The sequence below is a fragment of the Pseudorca crassidens genome, chromosome 5 (genome assembly GCF_039906515.1).
Source record: "Pseudorca crassidens isolate mPseCra1 chromosome 5, mPseCra1.hap1, whole genome shotgun sequence".
NCBI classification, from domain to species: Eukaryota; Metazoa; Chordata; class Mammalia; order Artiodactyla; family Delphinidae; genus Pseudorca; species Pseudorca crassidens.
Window position 1 is genome coordinate 69,307,953 of NC_090300.1, and position 22,726 is coordinate 69,330,678.

Below are 22,726 nucleotides of genomic sequence, written 5' to 3' on the forward strand. Positions count from 1 at the left end.
TGGCTCAGAGACAGATTTCTTATTTAAATACCTTAGAGTAAGTAAGAAGTGCATTAGTCTCCGCTTACATTCTTATTCCTAGTGCAATGCAATAAGAGCCAGGCCAATTATCCTACATGAGTAGCCAGGTACCCTATAAGCAAGGGACAAAAAATAAGTCATTTTTTTCCCTTGCTTATAAAAGGCAGGAGGTAGCTGAAAAAGAGTCCCCTTCTTACTCCAGCCCTTTGGAATATAAATAAACTTACCTAGAGCTGTCCCTAAGTTCCTGGGCTCTTTCCTCCTGCTCCGGTCTTCCTGGTCTCTTAGAATATATTTGTATTAACCTAGAGATATAGTCTGAGCTGTAACCATTTAGCTTCTTGGGGGAGATAAGCGAAGTTTTACTATGTTTTGAGTCAGAGAAGAGCAATTAACTAGACAAATAGCTATAGATTTTATTCTCATTGTTTATAAAGTCTCAGGAATCTGGGGCTTTCTGCAGGAGTGCCGAGAGATCCTGGGAAGTTTTATTTCCCCATACTATCCTACCCTACTTCTGGGATATGCCAGTTTTTCCCAAGGAGCCCTGGTTCCTTTAAGTGAAAAATGGTATTAGAGACCAAGATCTAGGTACTAGATATGTTCATGCCTAACGAGGTTGTCTTTGCTTCTTGGCCCTTTCAGCAGGTAGAGGAAATATATGCATGTACACACACAATACTCATACATGTGTATTCATTCATTTACACATATGCATACATGTATATGTATACACACCTACATAGACACATGTATATACATGCAAAGATACCTATTTTAGAAATGACAGACTTAAATTGATACCTCAGTCTTTCCACATGAAGGTATTCCTTGCCTTCCCCATTGTGTATTTGTAACCCCCCCCTTCTTTCAAAGTGAGAATCCCCCTTCTAACAACATCAGCACACTGATTTATTTGCTCATATCTATAGTACATCTAAAGTAATTTGAAAATTGTTTTGCATATCTCTACATAAAACAAACCTATCAAAGTTTAGGATTTGTTTGCAATTCTCTTTCACACCCTGCCCAAGACTGAGGGGATATGGCCAAATAATGAGGTAACCCTAAGTTACCTCGATTAGTCCTTCTGTTTCTCTTCACTTTGATTATGAATTCATTTGAAATTCAACTGTATTCATTTTGTTCCAGTTCTAGGTTTTCCTTTTCCTTACTTAAAAAAAAAAAAACACAGAATATTAACATGCTTCCAAAATTCAAAACTATCCAAAAAGGTATCCAAAAAGGTGAGTGTTACTCACTCCTGAATTCCTTCCACCCTGTTTCACCACCACCCTTTGTAGGTAACTCACTACTGTTGTGTGATTTATACTTATATGTTTCTATTTGTAAAGACAAATATATATATAAATATATATGTTTTAATTCACCTTACTCCTTACAAAAATGTAGTAGACTATATATGCTCTTTTACAGTCTGCCTTTTCCCAGTACCTTCTGGAAACTACTCCATATCAGTTCATAGAAATCTTCCTCATTCTTTGTTGCAGCTGCATAGTACTGCTTTGTGGGGGAGTTTCACAGTTTATTCTTTCAATCTCCTTTGCTTGAACATTTAAGTACTTTCCAACATTTACTTCCTCTAATATATTATGGTTCTTTGGATGACCTTTCCTGTGATTCTAGGTAGAATTACGGGCCCCTCTGATTTGGGGTTTGTGGTGGGTTTCAATTTGTGGTGCCCTTCTGTTTAGCACTTCCCTGTCCAGGTCCAGTTTACAATGGTCAGGCCTTCCCTTAAGGCCCAGAGCCTTCATATCATTTTTCAGGTCTACGGAAGACCTTGAAGACCTCTTTGTCTTCCTAGAGCACTAGCTAGCTTTGCAACTGTGGCAAATTTGCAAATCTGGTGGCCAGAACACAAACTTTACTTTATCGTCCCTTAACATTTTTGAAAGATTGCCTAGTACAGTGGGAGGTCAGACATACCTTGATTTGCAACCCAGCTCCATCCCTTCCTAGCTGTGTGATCTTGGGCCAGTTTCATAACCTCTCAGTTTCCTTTTCAAGCCCTGTTTGGGGCTTGGAAATATTGTGAGGGGTAAGCGAGAAGACATCGAACTGGACTGTTGTCTGAGTTTAACAAAACCACTAAGCCTAAGCTCTATAGTTAAGAGATATCAATATCTACACATACACACACACACACAGTGTATTAGTTTCCTAGGCCTGCCATGACAAAACACCACAGATGGGGTGGCTGAAACAGAGAGATTTATTTTCTCAGTTCTGGAGGCCAGAAATACTAGACCAAGGTGTCATCAAGGTTGGTTTCTGACAAGGGCTCTTCCTGGCTTATGGATGGCCACCTTCTCTCTATGCCATCTCATGTGCATGTCGGTTGGGGGGAGAGAGATCTCTGCTGTCTCTTCCTTTTTCTTATAAGGACATCAGTTTTATTAGATTAGGGCCCCATCCTTATGACCTTGTTTAACCTTAATTACCTCTCCAAAGGCCCTATCATCTCCAATATAGTTACACTGGGGGTTAGGGATTCAACATATGAATTTGGTGCAGGGGGACATAATTCAGTTCATAACAGAGGGGAAGAAAGATCTGGTAAGATAAAAGACTCACATATTCACAGTGGGAATATCTGAAGAATGCAGTTATGCATGATTATTTTCTTCCATATGTATGTAGATAGATTGTGTATGTGTGTGTGTGTGTGTGTGTGTGTGTGTGTGTGTGTGCGGGCGCGTGCACGTGGATTCCTGTATTTTCTAACTTTCTGCAGTGACTATTTCTTACTTTATGACTGCAAAGTTTACTTTAAACAGGTTGCTAAACAGCAACAGTCCATCTCCCAAGTGTAGTCTTTTCCTGGCATGTACTGCCTGGGGGCTCCGTTGCTCTGGCAATGACTTGCTTTCTTCATCATGAGGCCCTGGGGATCCCTGAACTCAGGTCAGACTGTGCATGTGGGTGAGTACAGGAGCATCTGAGAAGAGCTTTATTTTTAAGTCACTTGTGCTGCAGTTGGACAAATGACAGACTGAGATGTTGTCCAGACATGGCTGGTCACCCAGGCAGGGACTTACAGGATGGTCATGTCCTATAAATAAGGCACCTGGGGCCCAGAGAAGGTAAGTGAGTAGGGATAAATCACCTGGTGTCAGGTCCTCTGCACAGAAAGAAGCATAGCTTAAGGCTTAGACTTTCAATATACCAGATTTTTTTTTTGAATGGGGGGTGGAGTGGGATGGGACAGGGAGTGAAATTGTAGAGTTCAGTCATGAAAGTCATGTAAAAAATAGTGTGAGGGTGTCCCACTTCCCCCTGGGGCCTCCCTGTCACCCGCTCAAACATGTCTACCTTGCAAAGCCCTGTCTGCCAGGATGCACACTCTGCCTTTGGACTGTAGCGCTGAATTCCTGTGCTGTGAGTTACCGTGTTCTCCACAGAAAGAGGACAGTGCTTAATGTTGGAAGGTGTGGGGCCCCTCCTAGTTCCTATGGCCGCTCACCTGTGGGACTCCAGGTCAGTTGCCTCATCCTTGAACTTCAAATCCCCACTCCACTCCCAAAGGCACATACCAGCTGCTCTTCTTTCCAAGTTCTCATTTTAGGAAATGGCCTGAGGTCCAGGAGTCACCTTGACCTCTTTTTTCTTCACTTTCAACAACCAGTTAGTCTACAAGCCTACAGCTGACAGTTGTAACTCTTTTTCATTTCCCCATCATTTTTTACTTAGGCTATAGCAGCAGCTTCTATCTGATCTCCTTTTCTGTAAAAACTCTAGTCCAGAACACGGGTCAGTTTGGATTCTTCTCACTTACAAGCCTTCACTCGTCCTGTAATCTACTGAGGAAATGCTAAGCTCCCTGGTGTGGCCCCTGCCTACACTTCTCCGACCCCTTCTGGCCCTCCTTTTGTATCTAAGCCACTGGACAAACTGCAATTCCCAAAAAAGCTATTCACTCTACTAATTAGAATTAGGTTTGGCTGCAAGTGACAGGAATACTCTGCCCGCCTCTCAACACTAGCTTAACAAGATAAAAATGTATTTTTCATGTAAAAGAAGTCTAGAGTTGGTATGGTGTTCCAGAGAGTCAGGAACTCAAGCTTCTACTCCCTTGTGCATCTGCCATTCTAACACGTGACTTGCACTTCATGGTCCAAGATGGCTGCTCAAGCGCCAGCCATCACATCCACTTTTTGCCAGCAGGAAGGAGGAATGAACAAGGAAGGGCATAACCCTGACTCTAAGAACAGTTCCTGGAAGTCACACTTGCTTACACACCTTTGGCCAACATTTTGTCACATGGCCATACTTAGCTGTAAGAGAGGCTGGGAAATTTTTATTTCAGGTAGTCTTTATTTTAGGTAGCCATGTGTTGAGGTATCTGTTACCAAGGAGGAAAGAGAGGATGGGTATGGGGTGACACCTAGCAGTCTCTGCCATGTATTCTCACATCTGGGGATTTGCACACGTCGTTTCTTCTGTCCAGGTCCTCTTCCCTCTCCCTCCTCACTCCCTTGACTTGCCTAGTCTTATTTGTCCCTTAACATTCACTTACCTCATGGCCATCCTCACTCTGGCACCCTGTGACTGCCTGGGGGCTCCTTAGCACGCAGTACAACTGCACAATCTCTGGCCAGGGTGGGCCCACCACCAATAGTTCTTGTTTCAAAGATACACTGAGGAAATGAGATGATATTCTTCAGGCTCCCAGGACCTTCCTACGTCTGGGGGAAGGTGTGGGGACGGGGTAGCTGAATGACCTTAGAGGCTCTTGGCAAATTGCCATCCTTGGTTGTACAGACCACCCATCTTCCCATAGTCATTCTTCAGATACTGCAGGGACATTGATTAAGTCTCAGCCCCCTCGTGATGGTGAGTGATCGAGGTGGGGAGGGATTTTTTTGGAGGGGAGCCATGCTGTGCGGCTTGCGGGGATCTTAGTTCCCCAACCAGGGACTGAACCTGGGCCCCCAGGCAGTTGAGTGCGCCGAGTCCTAACCACTGGACCGCCAGGGAATTCCTGGGGAGGGATTATTGTTGTGATTCTTGCTTTCAATTCCAGTCAATTCTTGTTTTGATTTCTGCCATTTGTTCATTTTACACCTGGGCAACATCATCTCCCACCTGCTTTTTAAGGTGACTGACAGCAGATCACACAAAACAACTCTGTCCCTTAAGAGGGACACAGCTTCTTTCATTGCTAAGCCTTCGGGGCCCCTTCTCTCTCTCACTCACTCCTGTGCCGCATTTGATCCTCAAGACACCTCCTGTTTGAGACAGCAGGGCAGTGTTACCTGCACTAGGCCTAGGGCGACTGTCTGACCTTCTCACGGTCATCAGACGAGTGGCAAAGCCAAGAACTGAGCCAGGTCTTTCTGTAATAAGTCTAGTAGTTTTCACCTTCTGCTGCCACACTTTTCATATTTTGATAAGTACTTTAATTAACATTTCTGTTCATAATTTTTTCCCAAATTTAGCTTCTCTTAGGATAAATGCCAAAATGTAAAATTACTGAGTCAAAGGGTATACAGTAAATACTTTATTTTTATTTTATTTTATTTTTCATCTTTATTGGAGTGTAATTGCTTTACAATGGTGTGTTAGTTTCTGCTTTTTTAAAAGGCTGTTAATGGATTTTGCAAAACTGATCTGTTCCATGGAGTCTTATCACAGTCACATTTTGCCCAGGCCAGCCTGACAGCAGGGGAGCCTGGGAGTGTGGGGAGGAGAGGAGCAGTAGCTGGTTCCCCAGCACGGTGCACGTGATCACTGCCCCAGCCTGGTGAGATTCTCACATTTAAGCGTATGTTTCTGCATATGCCATGGTCCCTCCACACGAGCCGACTACTTCATTTGGTGCTCAACCACAGATACTGGCATCTGGTCCAGTGCTGCAGAAACCATGGCCTGTATTAGATTCTGAGATGTCCTGTGTCCGTCTCCATCATGCTTTGTAATAACTACGTGCTGAACTTTATAGGTGACTGAAGGGCTTTTCAGAGATCATTTTGGTTATATGAGATTCTGACTTTAAACCTCACCCCCCCCCCCGACTCCCATATAAGGTATGACTGCAGGGGACTATACCCAGAGCCATTTTCACTGTACCCTTGGCTCCAACAACCTCAAAAGTCTGAGTGGAACCCTTTCTACTCTATGGCTGATGAATTATGACAAAATGTCCTTTCAGGCCCACACAGTTCTGGCTGGCATCTTTGCCTTCTTCTTAAGTTAAGTGCTGCACCAAAACTCAGAAGCTTCATGGGGCTCTGGGGCCTCAGGTGGTACTTATAATGTGTCAGGTATTACTACAAGCCAACAGTCACATGTAAATGTCCAGGTGACAGCTTGTCTGTTTCTTCCTGCAGTTGGTCACCACAGAAGGGCGCTTCCTCAAAGACAGTTTGTACAATGAAGGAATCCTAATTGTATGGGACCCGTCTGTTTACCATTCAGATATCCCAAAGGTAAGTGGGTGTCCATGGGAAATTGGGATTGAGTCACCTGTTTGTCTATAGATTTCCCTGAGGTCCTGGGTTTTAAAGTCACGGCTGACCTGGACCACACTGAGGGCTGGCTATTTCCATTTTAGGGCACCCCGCTTCTGGACTAGCAGTTCAGAAGGATTCCTGTCCTGTACCAGTGCTCGCCATGCCCACCCTGCACTGCCATGTATTTGTCTCCCAATTATGGTCTGTACCAGCTGTAACAGTGGCTGGATTTCCCACCATCTGGGGTGGATTGTGTTCATGTAATACAATTATTATTCCTGACGGGCACCAGCAGGAATAGACAGTGGTTACTATCACTTCTATACGTAATATTACCACACTCTTCCCACACTTCCAATTTCCAGATGCTTCTCATTTCACTCTCGTAGCTACATAAAGAAGTAGATAGGCAGAAGCATGGTTATTCCCATTGTGCAGAGGAGGAAAACAGAATGTGTGTGCATGTCGGGGGGTCACCTTCCCTGGGACTTGATTGCTAAGCAGAGGGCCCAGATCTGCAACATCAGCTTTTCCAGGGAAGGAGAAAGAGTCTCAGTCCTGCTGGAGTCTAGCTTCTCCAGAATGACCCTCTCACCGTTACACACGTCAGTTGGCCTCTCCCTGATACGGGCCTGTCCCTGATACTGGCTGTGGCAGTGGCCACAGGAGAATGGCTTTAGGGAGGAGGGACAGAGAGCACTGTTCTTGGGACACTTAATTCTTATGCTGGACACACCAATAGCTGATGGGCTCTGGTATCCCTGGCACTGTCCTCTCACTACCTCAGTTTCCAGTTTTGTGTTGATCTCACTTAGAACTGAAATTTGCCTGGGTCAGGTCAAGGACTGTGAATCCACAGATGTGGCAAGCTGTGCCCCCGTTTTCACCCCTTTAAAAGAGAGGTGGGGTTAGATAGGGCCAAGAGGCCCTCTCGGCTCTGATATCCTTCCCAGATTCTAGGATCCTGAAGTCTGAAGCCGTTCCAGGGTCAACAAGCTCAAAGCTTGGTGAGCACAGTGCTGGCTCCCCCACTATCGAGTGAGAGCTTGAAGTCCGGAATTGTCTGTGCCTCAGGAGTCTGCCTTGGTCCTTCCCCACCTCCCCTCAAGTCCTCAGACGAGGATGACCCCCTGGGGGCAGCAGTGGCATTGGCACGTTGCTCTCCTTGAGAAGACCTCTTCCTTCTTTTTCAGTGGTACAAGAATCCCGACTACAGTTTCTTCGATAGCTTCAAGAGTTATCGTAAGCTTCATCCTGATCAGCCCTTTTACATCCTCAAGCCCCAGATGCCTTGGGAGCTGTGGGACGTCATTCAAGAAATCTCCCCCGAGCAGATTCAGCCAAACCCCCCCTCTTCTGGGATGCTCGGTGAGTCCATGTCTGGGGAAGGACCTCTTGTGCTTGATTCTAGAACAGATTAGCCTTCTACTGGGGTCTCATTCGTTTGTTCGTTCACCACACAGTTGCTAGGTTTTGGCTGTGTTTGTACGCTGAGGCAAATTCCAGCTAAGACACAGAGGTCGGTAAGATAGACTCCGCCTCCTTAATTTCAGGGTGTCCAGTGGGAGAGTTCAGTCAGGTGTCTGCGGCAACGTTCAGTTTGTGCCAGGAAAGAGTGACCAGCCCGTTGCCATAGGAGAGAGGACCCCCTTCCAGAGGGACAGTTTGAGAACTTGGCCCAGGCCTGGGAGAGGGGAGGATTTGGCAGGTGGAGATGGAGAAACGGGAAGCACAGACGACAGGCGGCAAGAAAACAGGAGGAGCAGGGCTGAGACTCGGATGAGGCCAGCGAAACACTTGCTTCAGGTGTCGATTTAAGGAGGTGCCAAGAAATTCAGAAACAAATGATATCTTAATACAGTATCTTTTTTAAAAAAATCACAATTACTGCAAAATTTTGATAGACAAAATATCAAAATTTTAGATAAAGACAGGATCAATAATAATGTCATTATTGTCCTGGGCCATATTAAAATCTGTGGAAAAAGGAAGAGTCAATAATATTTTATTCAGAATTTCAAAAATCTGTTCACCCTAGTGACCACCCTAGTCGTGGCCCTGAGAGAAGCCTGAGCGGTGAGGCTTAGCCGGGTTTGGGGGCCACGAATGGAGCTGTGGGTGCTGACGTGGGGGTGGGCTGGGGTCAGAGTGCTGGGGGCCCTGCATGTTGGCTACAGACTTTCTTCTTGGACCTACTCCACACCTCTCCACCCTGATGGCCCGTCTGCCCTTCCCTCCCGTTCACTTTGAGTTCAGCTGGACCACGGGCACTTTCCACGAGCCTCCAGGGCTGCCTACGGCTCCCCGCCCCCCCCGCCCACCTCACGGTCCCGGCCCACCCATCTTCCCTACTGGACTGCAAAGTCCCTCAGGGCAGGGACTGCGTTTGCCTCATCCTTGTGGGTCTGGTGCAGGATAGCCCTGAGCTAAACGTTCCTTGAGCAAACGAACAAATAAGTGTTTACTATCAGAGGCATTTCCTGATAGAAAGAGATGGAAGCGCTTTCAGCATCCCATCGTCTTCATGCCTTTCTCTTCTACTTTTGGATGGGTGCATTAGGGGGCTCTCCCTGGACCCCTTTTGAGCAGAAGTAGATGGAGAGCTTCCTGGGACACTTTCTCATTGCCCTACTGCCTGCCTTTGCCCATGCTATTCCCGCCACCGCCAGGCTTTCCCCCTTGCCCAGCCCTCATGGCCAGAGCCCCTGCCAGGCCCCATAGCAGTGCTCCGGGAGGTGCACCAGGACCCTCTCTCATGGAGGGCTCCCTCCCATCATCTCTAGAAGCACTTCTGCTGTGCCTTCATCAGTTAGTTGCAGAGGTGTCTTTTCTCCCCCACTGAACCAGGAGGCAGCCAGAGGGCAGAGGTGGGGCTTTTCCCATGTCTGATTCTTCTAGAACAGAGTTGCTGCTAGCAGTTTACAGTTTTGCTGTTAGTGAGGACTGTTCATCATAAAGATTCCCTATATTTATGGTTGACAAAAGCAGTCTAGAGCCATGATGTTATTGCATCCTAACGATAGCCTATGTGGTAGGAAGCGTGGGTAAATCACCCCCTTGGGGCAGATGAAGAACCTGAGGCCCCAAGCAGATGAGCAAGCCAGGTGGGGACAAGCGTGGGTGGTGGCAGGCGTCTCCCACCTCTTGCTGGGTTTGCACCCTGAGTGTTCTGTACCCTCCCTGTTGCTGGGTTTGCACCCTGAGTGTTCTGTACCCTCCCTGAGAGCACAACCTGGCCACACCCTCCCGGCTCTTGTCTCCCGCCTGACTGAGCAGAGCGCATCAGTACAGACCACGGCATGCTCCTGTGCCAACGGTCCCTCCTCCCACCTGAGGCACGAAGCCTTCCCTCCCCACGCTGCTCCTCCGGGTACTGATATAAGAAACGCCTCCCAAGTTACCATCTACAGAGCTGCTAGAAGGTAATATCTGCACGGAATGGTTCCGTCTCCTCAGTCACGTTGTCCTGTCTCTTCACATAGCTTATGGACAGTCATCAGTTCATTGATGATGGAGCCCTCCAACCCATTAGTGTTCAGGGAGGACCTGCTGTGCACCAGGCCCTGACCTGGGTGCTGAGCAGGGCAGCACGAACCCCTACGAAGGTGCACAGGGCCCTGCACCCAGAGGGACAGCCTGCTGGACTGGCTTCCCAGAACAGCTCAGACTGGGAATCACACTCAGGAACTCCAGCCAGACCCCTCCCCAGATGTGGGGGCGTAAGCTGCTGGGCTCCCTGGGCAGCACTCTGGGGAGCTGGGGCGGGCTGCCGGGCAGGACTCACCTCTGCTCGCCTCTCCAGGCATCATCATCATGATGACGCTGTGTGACCAGGTGGACATTTACGAGTTTCTTCCATCCAAGCGCAAGACCGACGTGTGCTACTACTATCAGAAGTTCTTCGACAGCGCCTGCACGATGGGCGCCTACCACCCGCTCCTCTTCGAGAAGAACATGGTGAAGCACCTCAACCGGGGCACGGACGACGACATTTACCTGCTTGGAAAAGCCACGCTGCCTGGCTTCCGAAGCATTCGCTGCGGAGCGTAAGCTGCCCGGCCAGGCCCCCCACCCTTCTCCATCGGGCATTTTACAGCTGGTCTCCTGGCCGCCCTGGGCCCAGGAAGGCTGTTCCTGAATGATCACCGCCTGCAGCCCAGGTAGCAAGAACCTTCAGGAATCCAAGGGCAGGGACCCAGGCCCAGCCTGCCCTTTTGTCGTGGGGCTGTGTGAATCGAGAGCTTCCCACCACACTCACGTACACACGCCTAGGATTCCTTCCAGTCAGAGTCTTCTCTGCCCCTCCCCCGCACAGGTAAATGCGAGATCCACCTTTCCCAGCAGGGCTGCCAAAGCTGGGCTGCTTTCCCAACTGGAATGGTGTTATTCTTGCAAACCAGTGCTCTGTCACGCTTGAAATCTACACCTAGACACTGATTTCATGTTTTAAACAAACTCTCCCATATTATGATTGTGCCCATTACAAGGTGCCTCTGAGGGGCAAGTAAGTGTCACAAGGCATAGGAAACACAGTCAGTTCCTCCAGAACTACTAAGCTGCTCCTAAGGTCCACGCCCTGGGAGAGGCAGTGTTCCTATCACTCCGCTGGTCTGGCGGCCCTTGGCCTTGGTGCTGGTGAGCAAAGGGTCTTGATGCACCCACAGCCCTCTCCATGTGTGAGGAGATGAGAGTACAGAAAAGAAGGTACAGTCTCCATCCTCAAGTTGCTTACAGCTCAGTGCGAGTGACTGAATGGATTCGGCGTGCTCAGTGCCCTGGGGGCTTGCAGGGTGGTGGGTTTGCTGTGCTGCCATCTTTGCACCAGCAGGGGCCACACACTTCCTGTGTCAGTGGGTCATAGAGGGCTTCATGGAGCTGGGGGCTGTGGAGTGGATTTTAGAAGAGGAAGAACATGTCAAGCAGATTCTGTCCGAGTCATCTGAGATGTGTTTTCCTTTCTGCCTTTATTACCCATATTTATCCGCTAAGATCTGCCTGAATTTACATGAGCTTCAAGTTAAGTTTTTGAGGAAGCCCCTCCCTCATGTCTGAGGCAGCAAGTGCAGCCCCGTGACAGATGCCAGGCAAGCCAGATGCCAAAAGCCCTATCTCCCCAGGCTCGCCTGCTCTGAGCCTAGCCTACCCGCTGGGCGTGCACACCATATCCAGGTCTTCCTGTTGGCTGCCTACCCCCACACCTCCTCCTGCAATCTTGTTTTTCCCTTTACTCTTCCTCCTCCAAAATTACTTTTAAGCATTTTCCACTTTAAAATACGCTCACCCATTTTTTTTTTTTTTTTTTTTTTTGGACATACACGGGCCTTTTGTGAAAGGTCTCTCAGGGACTGGGAATGGGGTTTCCTAGGACTTAAAAGTAGCTCTCAGAGGTCAGAACCCTGGAGATCATGACTGATTCTCACCAGGTGTATCAGATTGCTGTACCCTCCACCCCTCCCTGCAAGGGAGCAACACCAGAGTCTCCAGGCAGAGGCCTACCCACTGTGGTCTGTCTACTCACTCCCTGGACCATTGTGCTAAGTCCCCTCCCCCGATGGGGAGCCACACTGGACTGGACCAGGCTTCTGGACTCCCAAAGCTAGCCCTGTGTGCTCAAGGGCCTCGAATGTTTGAGCTCCAGACCAGCTGTTTTGGAGCTGGAATCCTCGTTCGCTGCCAAACCACTGGCTTGAGGAGGCAGTAGAAAGAGCTCTGGAGTGAGAAGCCCTGGGTTTTCAAAGTGATGTTCCCCTATTACTCGATATGCCACCATGGGCAAATTCTCCTCTCTGAGCCTCTGTTTCCACATCTGTAAAGTGGGTGACAAGCCTGCTTCACAGGTGCTGTGACGGTTACCTGGCATATTGTAGGTGCTCAGTACATGCTGCATTCCTCCCTTCTTTACTAAGGACCTTCTCTGTGCTCACATCTGGGCATGACCCTGCTTTGAAGGCCAGAGAGGGGGCCTTGTCCTGAGGGAAGTTAATGTCCTATTGGGAGACTACACCTACCCTGCTTAGAACACCCTGGAAACCATCCGAGGGAGTGGAGGGTGCAGAACGTGCCCCTCCTCCTCCCTGCCTGCAGCTTAGGCCTGATCTGCTCGGGGATGGGCAGAGCACTGGGGCCACTGGCTGCTGTGCAACATGAGTCTTTTCCATGTCTCTGGGCCCATGAATTCCTCACAATCTCTGAATCATGAGCACTGAGTGCAGAGGAAGGTGGCATTCCATCATCAGGAGAGAGATGTTGGTGTGGACACTAAGACTACACTGGGTAGATGCTAGCTTTTAGTTGTTGTTATTAAGGGATCAAGTTAATTTCACTCTGTGCTTTCTCTACATGGAAACTGGTAGAATGCAAATAAGATGTGGATATTATCATTAGTCTGATAAGATGTTTAATATTTGTGACAGGTAATTTAAAAATTATGACTGAGTCCTGTAGGAAAGCCACTGTCTCTAAGGTGTTCTGTTTTCTTCAGTAGCCATCTGTTCATTCTATACCATGAGGTCCTGAAATCCTTCCATCAATCAGATAAGCTATTGATATTGGTTTGGAGTTGAGACGTCAGTCTCAGAAACTTCTGAAGCATGACTAAGCTAATTCTGAATTACCCAAAGATTATGTAAAATTTTAAAATAAATGTTTTTGAAAAAGCTTGTCCCTCTTTTCTTACTTGCTAAGGGAACAACTGCTCATTGTCAATTCTTGTCTCCAAAGAGGACACAACTGGAATTCCAAACCCCCAAATCCTCCCCCACAAGCTCCTCTGGCCTCTTAGCCTCTCTTTTCAACACTCCAGGAAAAGGAATGCTTACTTACATGGCAGGACAGCATCTTTGAGATAGTGACTGGTTTATTTTCTTCCTTTTGCTCTTGCTGGGATTCAAATGATGAAGTGTGGTTCATCCAACACCTCAGGGAAGGGCTGCAGTAGGGCAGAAAGCAGAATGAAAAAAAGGTTGGTTTCAAAAGCCTAAAACCCTTAAAGGAATGATGTCCCAAGGGAACAGCCAAATTGTTTACATACAAATCCTGAGGAGGCGCAGGAGTAAGTGGAGAAAAGAATCATTCCTCTTCCCCATGAACTGCCCTGCCCGCCTCCTGTTACGGGCTGAATATGTCCTCCTAGATTCATATGTTGAAGTCTTGACCCCTAGTACCTCAGAATGTGACCTTATTTGGAAATAGACAATTGGTTAAGATGAGGTCATACTGGAGCTGGGTGAGCCCCTAATCCAGTATGACTGGTGTGCTTACAAAAGGGGGAATTTAGAGGTAGACGTGCACACAGGGAGAACGCCATGTGAAGATGAAGGCAGAAGTCGGGGTGATGCTTCTCCAAGCCAAAGGTTGCCAGTGAACCACCAGAAACCAGAGGAGAGGCATGGAAGATTTTCCCTCACAGCCCTCAGAAAGAACCAACCCTGCTGACACCTTGACCTCAGACTTCCAGTCTCCAGGACTGTGAGACCAAAATTTTTACTGTTGAAATCACCCGGTTCGTGGTGCTTTGTTATGGCAGCCCTAGCAAACAAATATTTCCCCACCCCTGCTTATAACTCCTTACCTATAACAGAGTCCCCTGGAGTGGGGCTGGAAAGAACACTGAGAGGAACCAGGCTGTCTCAGGACCTGGAGAGAGGGCCCTGTGCCGTGTCCCCAGCCAAAGCTCTAGGAAGGACCAGCAAATCCTTGGAGAGCAAGGCTTTCACGGGGCTCTAGTCCAGGCAGATTGGACCTTAGGCAGCCTTGAAGAGCTCCCGTGCCTGGAGAGGCAAAGAAGCAGCTGAGTGATGAGATCGTGAATGAGGGACCCCTGAGTAGTGTTGAGAGGTCAGATAACACGGAAGACTACTCCCCGACCCCTGCACGTAATGCCTTAGCGTTGCAAGTTCCCTGGAACTCAGATGTAACGCCATCTCGACTGAGATTGGGTTTCTGCCTGAATCTCAGGAGAACAGGAGCTCAAAAGAGGAGTGAAAGAAAAATAGATTTCAATTAGTTTGGAAATTGAGATTTGTGCTTGCCAAATTTACAGTGGCCTTAAATCTCTATAAAGTCCTTTCAACTGGTGAGCTGGGCCTTGGGGTGGCACTAGGCTTCCCCGTTTGGGTCTTGGGGGAGCTTCTGCAACCTCCCCAGGCTGCCTTTCCCCTGGTTCCTACTTTGCTATCTGCTGGTTATTTTAAGGTGTGTATGTTAGGGGTGAAGGAGGAAAAATGAGACCCTGGCTTCTCTTTTCCTCACCAGCTGCTTAAGGAGAAGAAAGACACAAGTCACAAAGAGAAAGGCCAATAGAGAGAGAGATTCGTACCTGCATCCTCCATGCCCACCCCACCCACAGATCCCCTTACTGACTGAAGCCCAACTCCAGGCTCTGTGTTCTTGCAGAACGCTTCACACCTTGGCAAGTGTGCGTTACCCACACCAGTAATGGCTCCAGTCATAAGCAGGAGGCAGAGAAGCGGTGCACTGGGCCTCTGGGACTGCCACCCCCACCCTATTCCCAGCTCCCTGTGTGGCTTTGGTTTCTACTTCGTCTGTGACTCTCACGGCAGCCTTCGAGGATGTTCTGTGATGTGATGGGGAGTGCATTATGGCCCCAGAGACACTTTCCACTCTAACTGGGGCAGGAACACCCTAACCCAGAAAATTCATCCTTATGGGCTTGGGTAATGGCATCAGTTTCAGGAGAGAGGAAAAGGCCTCACGTGCACCCATGAAATCCCATCACCCAATGCATTTATGCTGCCATCCAGTCATCCTCAGGATTGACTGGAAAACAAGTTTATAATGGGGAGAGGAATTCTATTTAGTCCAGCAAGTGCACAGTGAGCACCCACTGTGGCTGGCATTGGGAGACAGTGACAAAGACTCCCAGCACCTGCCCTCCAAGAAATCAGAGCCTGGGAGACTAGACCTGCCCTGTCTGTGTGTAGTATTATCAGGTTCAAGTGAGAGAGCTGCCATTTTTTGAAAAGCTAAGCCTGGAAATTATGGTTATTGTTGTTAGGCATGAATTTATAACTGCATAGAAGAAAAATACTATGCAAATGCCAAATATGAAGGAATATGATCATACAAGGTAAAAGCACAATAATGAAGTTATAGAAGATTCATTTTGGCTGGGATCTGGGGAGTCTTAGTGGGTGACAGTCTTGAGGGACAGGCAGGATTCCCCCTTTTTTCTTTAAGGAAAATGCTTTTCCTGATTATAAAAGTTACACATATTTACTGTCAATACACAAAATCATGAAGAGGAAAAAGTCCATCTCCACCCAAAGATAATCCCTACTAGCAGTTCCCAAAGCTATAGTAGTCAAAACAGTATGGTACTGGCACAAAAACAGAAATACAGATCAATGGAACAGGACAGAAAGCCCAGAAATAAACCCACACACCTATGGTCAATTAATCTACAACAAAGGAAGCAAGAATACACAATGGAGAAAAGACAGTCTCTTCAATAAGTAGTGGTGGGAAAACAGGACAGCTACATGTAAAAGAATGAAATTAACCATATACAAAAATAATAACCCAATCCAAAAATGGGCAGAAGACCTAAACAGACATTTCTCCAAAGAAGATATACAGACTGCCAACAAACACATGAAAGAATGCTCAACATCATTAATCATTAGAGAAATGCAAATCAAAACTACAATGAGATATCATCTCACACCAGTCAGAATGGTTATCATCAAAAAATCTAGAAACAATAAATGCTGGAGAGGGTGTGGAGAAAAGGGAACACTCTTGCACTGCTGGTGGGAATGTGAATTGGTTCAGCCACTATGGAGAACAGTATGGAGGTTCCTTAAAAAACTACAAATAGAATTACCATATGACCCAGCAATCCCACTACTGGGCATATACCCTGAGAAAACCATAATTCAAAAAGAATCATGTACCAAAATGTTCATTGCAGCTCTAGTTACAATAGCCCGGAGATGGAAACAACCTAAGTGCACATCATCGGATGAATGGATAAAGAAGATGTGGCACATATATACAATGGAATATTACTCAGCCATAAAAAGAAATGAAATTGAGCTATTTGTAATGAGGTGGATAGACCTAGAGTCTGTCATACAGAGTGAAGTAAGTCAGAAAGAGAAAGACAAATACCGTATGCTAACACATATATATGGAATTTAAGAAAAAAAAATGTCATGAAGAACCTAGGGGTAAGACAGGAATAAAGACACAGACCTACTAGAGAACGCACTTGAGGATATGGGGAGGGGGAAGGGTGAGCTGTGACAAAGCGAGAGAGAGGCATGGACATATATACACTACCAAATGTAAAACCGATAGCTAGTGGGAAGCAGCCGCATAGCACAGGAAGATCAGCTCGGTGCTTTGTGACCACCTAGAGGGGTGGGAGGGAGGGAGACGCAAGAGGGAAGAGATATGGGAACATATGTATATGTATAGCTGATTCACTTTGTTATAAAGCAGAAACTAACACACCATTGTAAAGCAATTATACTCCAATAAAGATGTTAAAAAAAAATAACACCATATACAAAAATAAACTCAAAATGGATTAGAGACCTAAATGTAAGACTGGACACTATAAACCTCAGAGGAAAACATAGGAAGAACTCTCTTTGACACAAATCGCAGCAATATCTTTTTTGACCCACCTCCTAGAGTAATGAAAATAAAAACAAAAATAAACAAATGGGACCTAATTAAACTTAAAAGCTTCTGCACAGCAAAGGAAACCATAAACAAAATGAAAGACAACCCACAGAATGGGAGAAAATATTTGCAAACGAAGTGACCAACAAGGGCTTAATCTCCCAGATATACAAACAGCTCATGCAGTTCTATGTCAAAAAAAAAAAAAAAAAAACAATCAAAAAATGGGCAGAAGATCTAAATAGAAATCTCTCCAAACAAGACATATAGATGGCCAAAAAGCACATGAAAAGATGCTCAACCTCACAAATTATCAGAGAAATGCAAATCAGAACTACAATGAGGTATCACCTCACGCCGGTCAGAATGGTCATCATCAAAAAGTTCACGAACGATAAATGCTGGAGAGGGTGTGGAGAAAAGGGAACCCTCCCTACACTGTTGGTGGGAATGTAAAGTGGTACAACCATGATGGAGAACAGTATGGAGGTTCCTTAAAAAACTAAAAATCGAGCTACCATATGATCCAGCAATCCCACTCCTGGGCATATATCTGGAGAAAACCATAATCCAAAAAGATACATGCACCCCAATGTTCACTGAAGTACTATTTACAATAGCCAAGACAAGGAAGTAACCTAAATGTCCATCAACAGAGGAATGGATAAAGATGTGGTACATATAAACAATGGAATATTACTCAGCCACAAAAAGGAATGAAATAATGCCATTTGCAGCAACATGGATGGACCTAGAGATTATCATACTAAGTGAAGTAAATCAGACAGAGAAAGACAAATATCATATGATATCTCTCATATGTGCAATCTAATTTTAAAAAATGATACAAATGCACTTACAATACTGAAACAGACTTGCAGATATCTAAAACAAACTTATGGTTACCAAGTGGGAAACATGGTGGGGAGGGATAAATCAGGAGCTTGGGATGAACATGCATACGCTACTACATATAAGATAGATAACCAACAAGGACCTACTGTATAGCACAGGGAACTCTACTCAATATTCTGTGATAACCTATATGAGAAAAGAATCTAAAAAGGAGTTAATATATGTATAACTGAATCATTTTGTTGTGCATCTGAAACTAACACAGTAAATCAACTATACTCCAGTAAAATTTAAAAATACATACATACACACACACACACACATATAGAAAATGCAAAAAAAGACCATATCCCACTTTTCTTTTTAATTTAAAAATATATCATAAAAATGCCTCCAGATCATTTAGGCAGCCAGCTGTGTCAGGAATCAGCCCCATCCACCAGCAGATTAACACTAGATCCAGGACCCCCTGGCCCTGCAACCACCTACCCCAGAACCTGGCTCTGCCCACTAGTGGGCCGGCACTAGCCCTGGGACCCCCTGAGGTTCTGCAACCAGCCAGCTCATGACCTGGTCCCGCCTGCCAGTGGCCGGCAGCCACGGCACAAGGTAGGGCCTGGCAACCGACTGGACCGGGGACCAGCCACACCTAACAGACTACCAACAGTAGTCAGGAGTTTTCTTTATGTTTCCTATGCTTGGGGTTATTTGAGCTTCTTGGATATGTACGTTTATAGTTTTAATCAAATTTGGAAAATTTTTGGCCATTATTTCCTCAAACCTTTTTTCACTTCCTCTCTCTCTGCTCCTTTGGAAACTCTAATACAGTAACAGATTGCTTAATGCTCACTGATGCTCTTTCCATTTTTTATAATTCTTATTTTTTCTGTTTCATTTTGTATAGTTTCTGGTGTTACATCTTCAGGATCACTAAACTTTTCTTCTGCAAGGTCAAATCTGCCGTTAATCCTATCCAGAGTATTCTTCATCAGATATTGCAGTTTTCATCTTTCTGCTACTTTCTTGAAAATATAAAATATACTTTTAGCAACTTTTAATGTTCTTATCTACTAATAATATCAACTTTTATTTCTGGGTCAGTTTTGACAGATTTTGCTCCTCATTATGGGTAGCTTTTTCCAGCTTTTTTGAATGTCCTGCTAACTTTAGATTGGATGCCAGATATAAATATTTTCTTTTTGGGTGTTAGATACTTTTGTAGTCTAATAAATATTCTTGAGTTTTGTTCTGGGATGCAAGTAAGCTTCCTGGTAACCAATGGTTCTTTTTAGGTACTGCTCCTAAGCTCTGTTGTTTCTCATTTCTCAGGGATCACTGTTCTTTGTTATCTGATTTCCAATGTCTTCAAAACTGTATTTTACATTTTTTGCAGTTCTTTAGCTGTTTCATGCAGGAGGGTAAAATCAAGTCTCTTTTACTCTATCTTGGCCAGAGATTGAAGTATCTCTTCATTAAAAGTTGAAGTGAATGAACGTTATAAGAGTTATACTTAAGCTGAATCCGGACTCATTCGGCTCTGTCTCAGAGACTGGAGTAGGGATACTATGGGCCTCTATTTCCCTCATTGGTAAAGAGCCTCCAGAAAAGGGCCTCATCCAAAGAAGAGGGGACAGAGCTGAGGTGAACCTGCCTGGCTTAAGGTCAAGGGGCCACAGTAGGAGGGGATCAGATGCTGATTGTTCTATAGCCCTGTCCCATGGAATAGGAAGAGAGGACTGTAGTGAAAGTATGAGAAGACCTTGTAAGTTCATACTCCCCAAAATATCTATGGGATACTGAAAACGCAGTGTGGCATGAGCACGTAAGGAGAGGCAGCCAGAATGGCTGGTGCCTGGCACTGGTGCTCATAGAAGAAAAAAGAAGAGGAGAGTGATGGCTGTCATGAAGACATCCACTTCCTCTCAGCCCTGTTTCGGTAGAGATTTGTGGTAGCTGGAGCTTCTATTAAAGGGCCAAGGCCAAAGCATGAAGCGAGATTTGGGGAAGCAAAAATGGCCTCTGACAGAAAAGTTCCACATAAGCGTGTGTGTACATACACAGGTCAACCAGGAGAGGGGTGGGGGGCAACACGATCGTGGGAACCGCAGGGTAGTGTGGCTGCTTTCAGTAACTGCATTTTCAAAGACTTTAGCTACCAAAGTGACCCACTCTTTCCAGACATGAGATCTGGTCTTTCTGTGGTGCTGAGGTCTGTGTTTGTCTCTAATGACTACATCCTTGCCCTGGGCAGCCTACAGGTGGGCCTCTCCAGCGGAATAAACAGGGTCAGGGCTGAAAGCCCAAAGCTCTCGCTCTGCTTCCTCAGAGGTTTGTTTTTACCACTTGCCAAAAACGATTGAAGGAGTCTTAAAACAGGTGGGAAAAACTTACATTGAGTTCTTTATCGGGAAGCTCTGAAACCCACTTGTCAAAGGTCTATCCCAAGGCATAATTAAGTAAATGGAAAAGGACCAGTCTTAGGCACAGCACAAAAATAGCTGAACGTCTGTTAAATTCTGCAGCTTAGGTTGAGACAAAGGCTGTGAACCTTGAATGTCTGTGGAAGTAGATCAAAAGGGAAATGTGTGCTAGGCCTTTACATGAATACCGTTTTTCCAAATAGGAAATATCCCATTCTTGGAACATATTGCACAGCGCAAGTGGGTGGCCCTGGGCAGCACTGAGTAATAAGGTAGTATTCAGCTGAGAGCTCCAGGTGAAAGGAAAAGCTTAGAGAGACCCTGAGCAGCCGCTTTTACAATAAAATAATCCAACCGTAGTAGACCATAATGCTCCAGGCGGCGCTCACCAAGAGAAGGGAGTTGGTGGTTTGGCCTGTGGTGACCATGCTGATCTCACTGTCTGCCATACTTGGCTAGCAGTTAGTAATCTCAGCTTTTTTCCCTTCAGTTTCACTCATGTGAGTTATTTCTCATCAGACCACGGTAAATTCCATCAGAAGCCACACAGCAGTATTTCATGTTTACCAGCTAGAAGAACACCAACAGTGCTAGCCCACGACTCAAGAGTGGTAACACTTTCTAAATCTACCCTTACACTGAAGTTTCTACTATGGCCTAACTCAGCAAGCTTCACTTAGGACAGACTCTCTAGCCCGGAGCTAAAGTTCACTTAAAACTCTATGAGCCTAGTGCCCACCAATCCCGCCAGCTATCTCTTTGCACCCTCTTCTTTTAGAACTTAAAAAAAAAAAACCAGTAAATTTGTTCCTTCATTCATCTATCCATCCACCCATCCACTCATCCATTCAACTAATGAATACTGGTGCCTACAATGGGCCCAGTTCTCTGATGGAGTTACACAGATAACATTGACGACAATAGTGATAAGGAGAGAGATGGCACCAAAATGGCAATATAGGAGCCTCCAAGCTCTATCCCTGCCCAGAGACCAATAATTAGACAGCTAGCCGTGAAGAAAAATAGCTCTGGGAGACCTCTGGATTCCACTTAAGAAATTTTCGCACATAGTGGAACAAAAACCCTGAGAATAAATGCACAAGAAGAGAAGAAAATTAGTCTCATCTTGCCTGCATCATCCCATCCCTCAAGCTGGTACTTCTTAGTGCCAAGAAGGAACTTCCCAGATAGAAAGAATTCTCCTTTCTAGGAAAGGAACAGTCAGGTGAGCAGCTTCTCCAGCCTTTCTGGGTGCCACACAAAGGATCTGCTTAGGTTTCACCCCACAGACAGGAAAAGCTGAGATGTACAGAGATGGCTAGGAACAAAAAGAAAAGTGGTCATAGAGGGGCAGCCATCACAGTTCACAGTGACCTGCTCTATAGACAAACCCAGCAAGGAGCCTTTGCCACTGAAGAATCAATGGCTAGCACAGCTGCCACAGACCCCCTGCAGATTGCACCAGCTTTTGCCCTATACGTATCTGTGCTTGCTGATGCCAGCTGCCTGAGTCCCTCCCTGATCCATCACCTTCCCCAACCCCATATCCCATCTTCCTCCAGAGCCTGGGAACTGCACTGGCAGCTAGCTCAGGCCTCTGAGGCTGCACCAGTGTGAAACACCAGCTTAGACCCCTGCGGATGACCCCCACTGTTGAGCGTACACTCAGAGCCAGCCCCCCCAGCTCACTTTTATGCTGCCAGCCTGACATCCATCACTAGCCTTCACCCAGCTGCACACCTGGGGGAGATTGTACAGCCACTAGGAGAGCATGCTGACAGCCAGGGCTCCCATAGCTCCTTGTGGGCCCAGATCAGGCCCTGTCTTATGTCACTGGCCTGAACGACTGTACTTACCTATAGCTAGAGTTCCTCCAGCTGTGCACCTGTGCACCTCCAGCCCAATCCCCTTCACCGTGAAGTTCACACACCCAGGGGAGGACTACAGCCACGGGAGAGCATGCTGATAGCCAGGGCTCCCATAGCTCCTTGTGGGCCCAGATCAGGCCCTGTCTTATGTCACTGGCCTGAACGACTGTACTTACCTATAGCTAGAGTTCCTCCAGCTGTGCACCTGTGCACCTCCAGCCCAATCCGCTTCACCGTGAAGTTCACACACCCAGGGGAGGACTGTACAGCCACGGGAGAGCATGCTGATAGCCAGGGCTCCAGTAGCTGCCAGTGAGATTATAGTTGTCCCTGACCCTTGCTGCCTACACTGGCCCCCACCATGTTGTGTGTGCCTACAACTGCCACCTGCCATGATATAGGCACCTGCAGCTGGCCCCTACAGCCAAGTGTGTGC

General features: G+C 46.5%; 1 protein-coding gene across 2 annotated transcripts in view; it reads left to right on the plus strand.

Annotated features, from left to right (window-relative positions):
* Positions 1–13,154, plus strand: part of ST6GAL1 (ST6 beta-galactoside alpha-2,6-sialyltransferase 1) — a 134,580-nt gene extending 121,426 nt beyond the window's left edge. For both annotated transcript variants that reach the window (XM_067738370.1, XM_067738371.1), the window contains 3 exons: positions 6,375–6,473; positions 7,691–7,865; positions 10,300–13,154. In XM_067738370.1, coding sequence (XP_067594471.1) covers positions 6,375–6,473; positions 7,691–7,865; positions 10,300–10,547 — 522 coding nt within the window. In that variant the 3' untranslated portion in view covers positions 10,548–13,154. The remainder of the gene's footprint in view (positions 1–6,374; positions 6,474–7,690; positions 7,866–10,299) is intronic.
* The last annotated feature ends 9,572 nt before the right edge of the window (positions 13,155–22,726 follow it).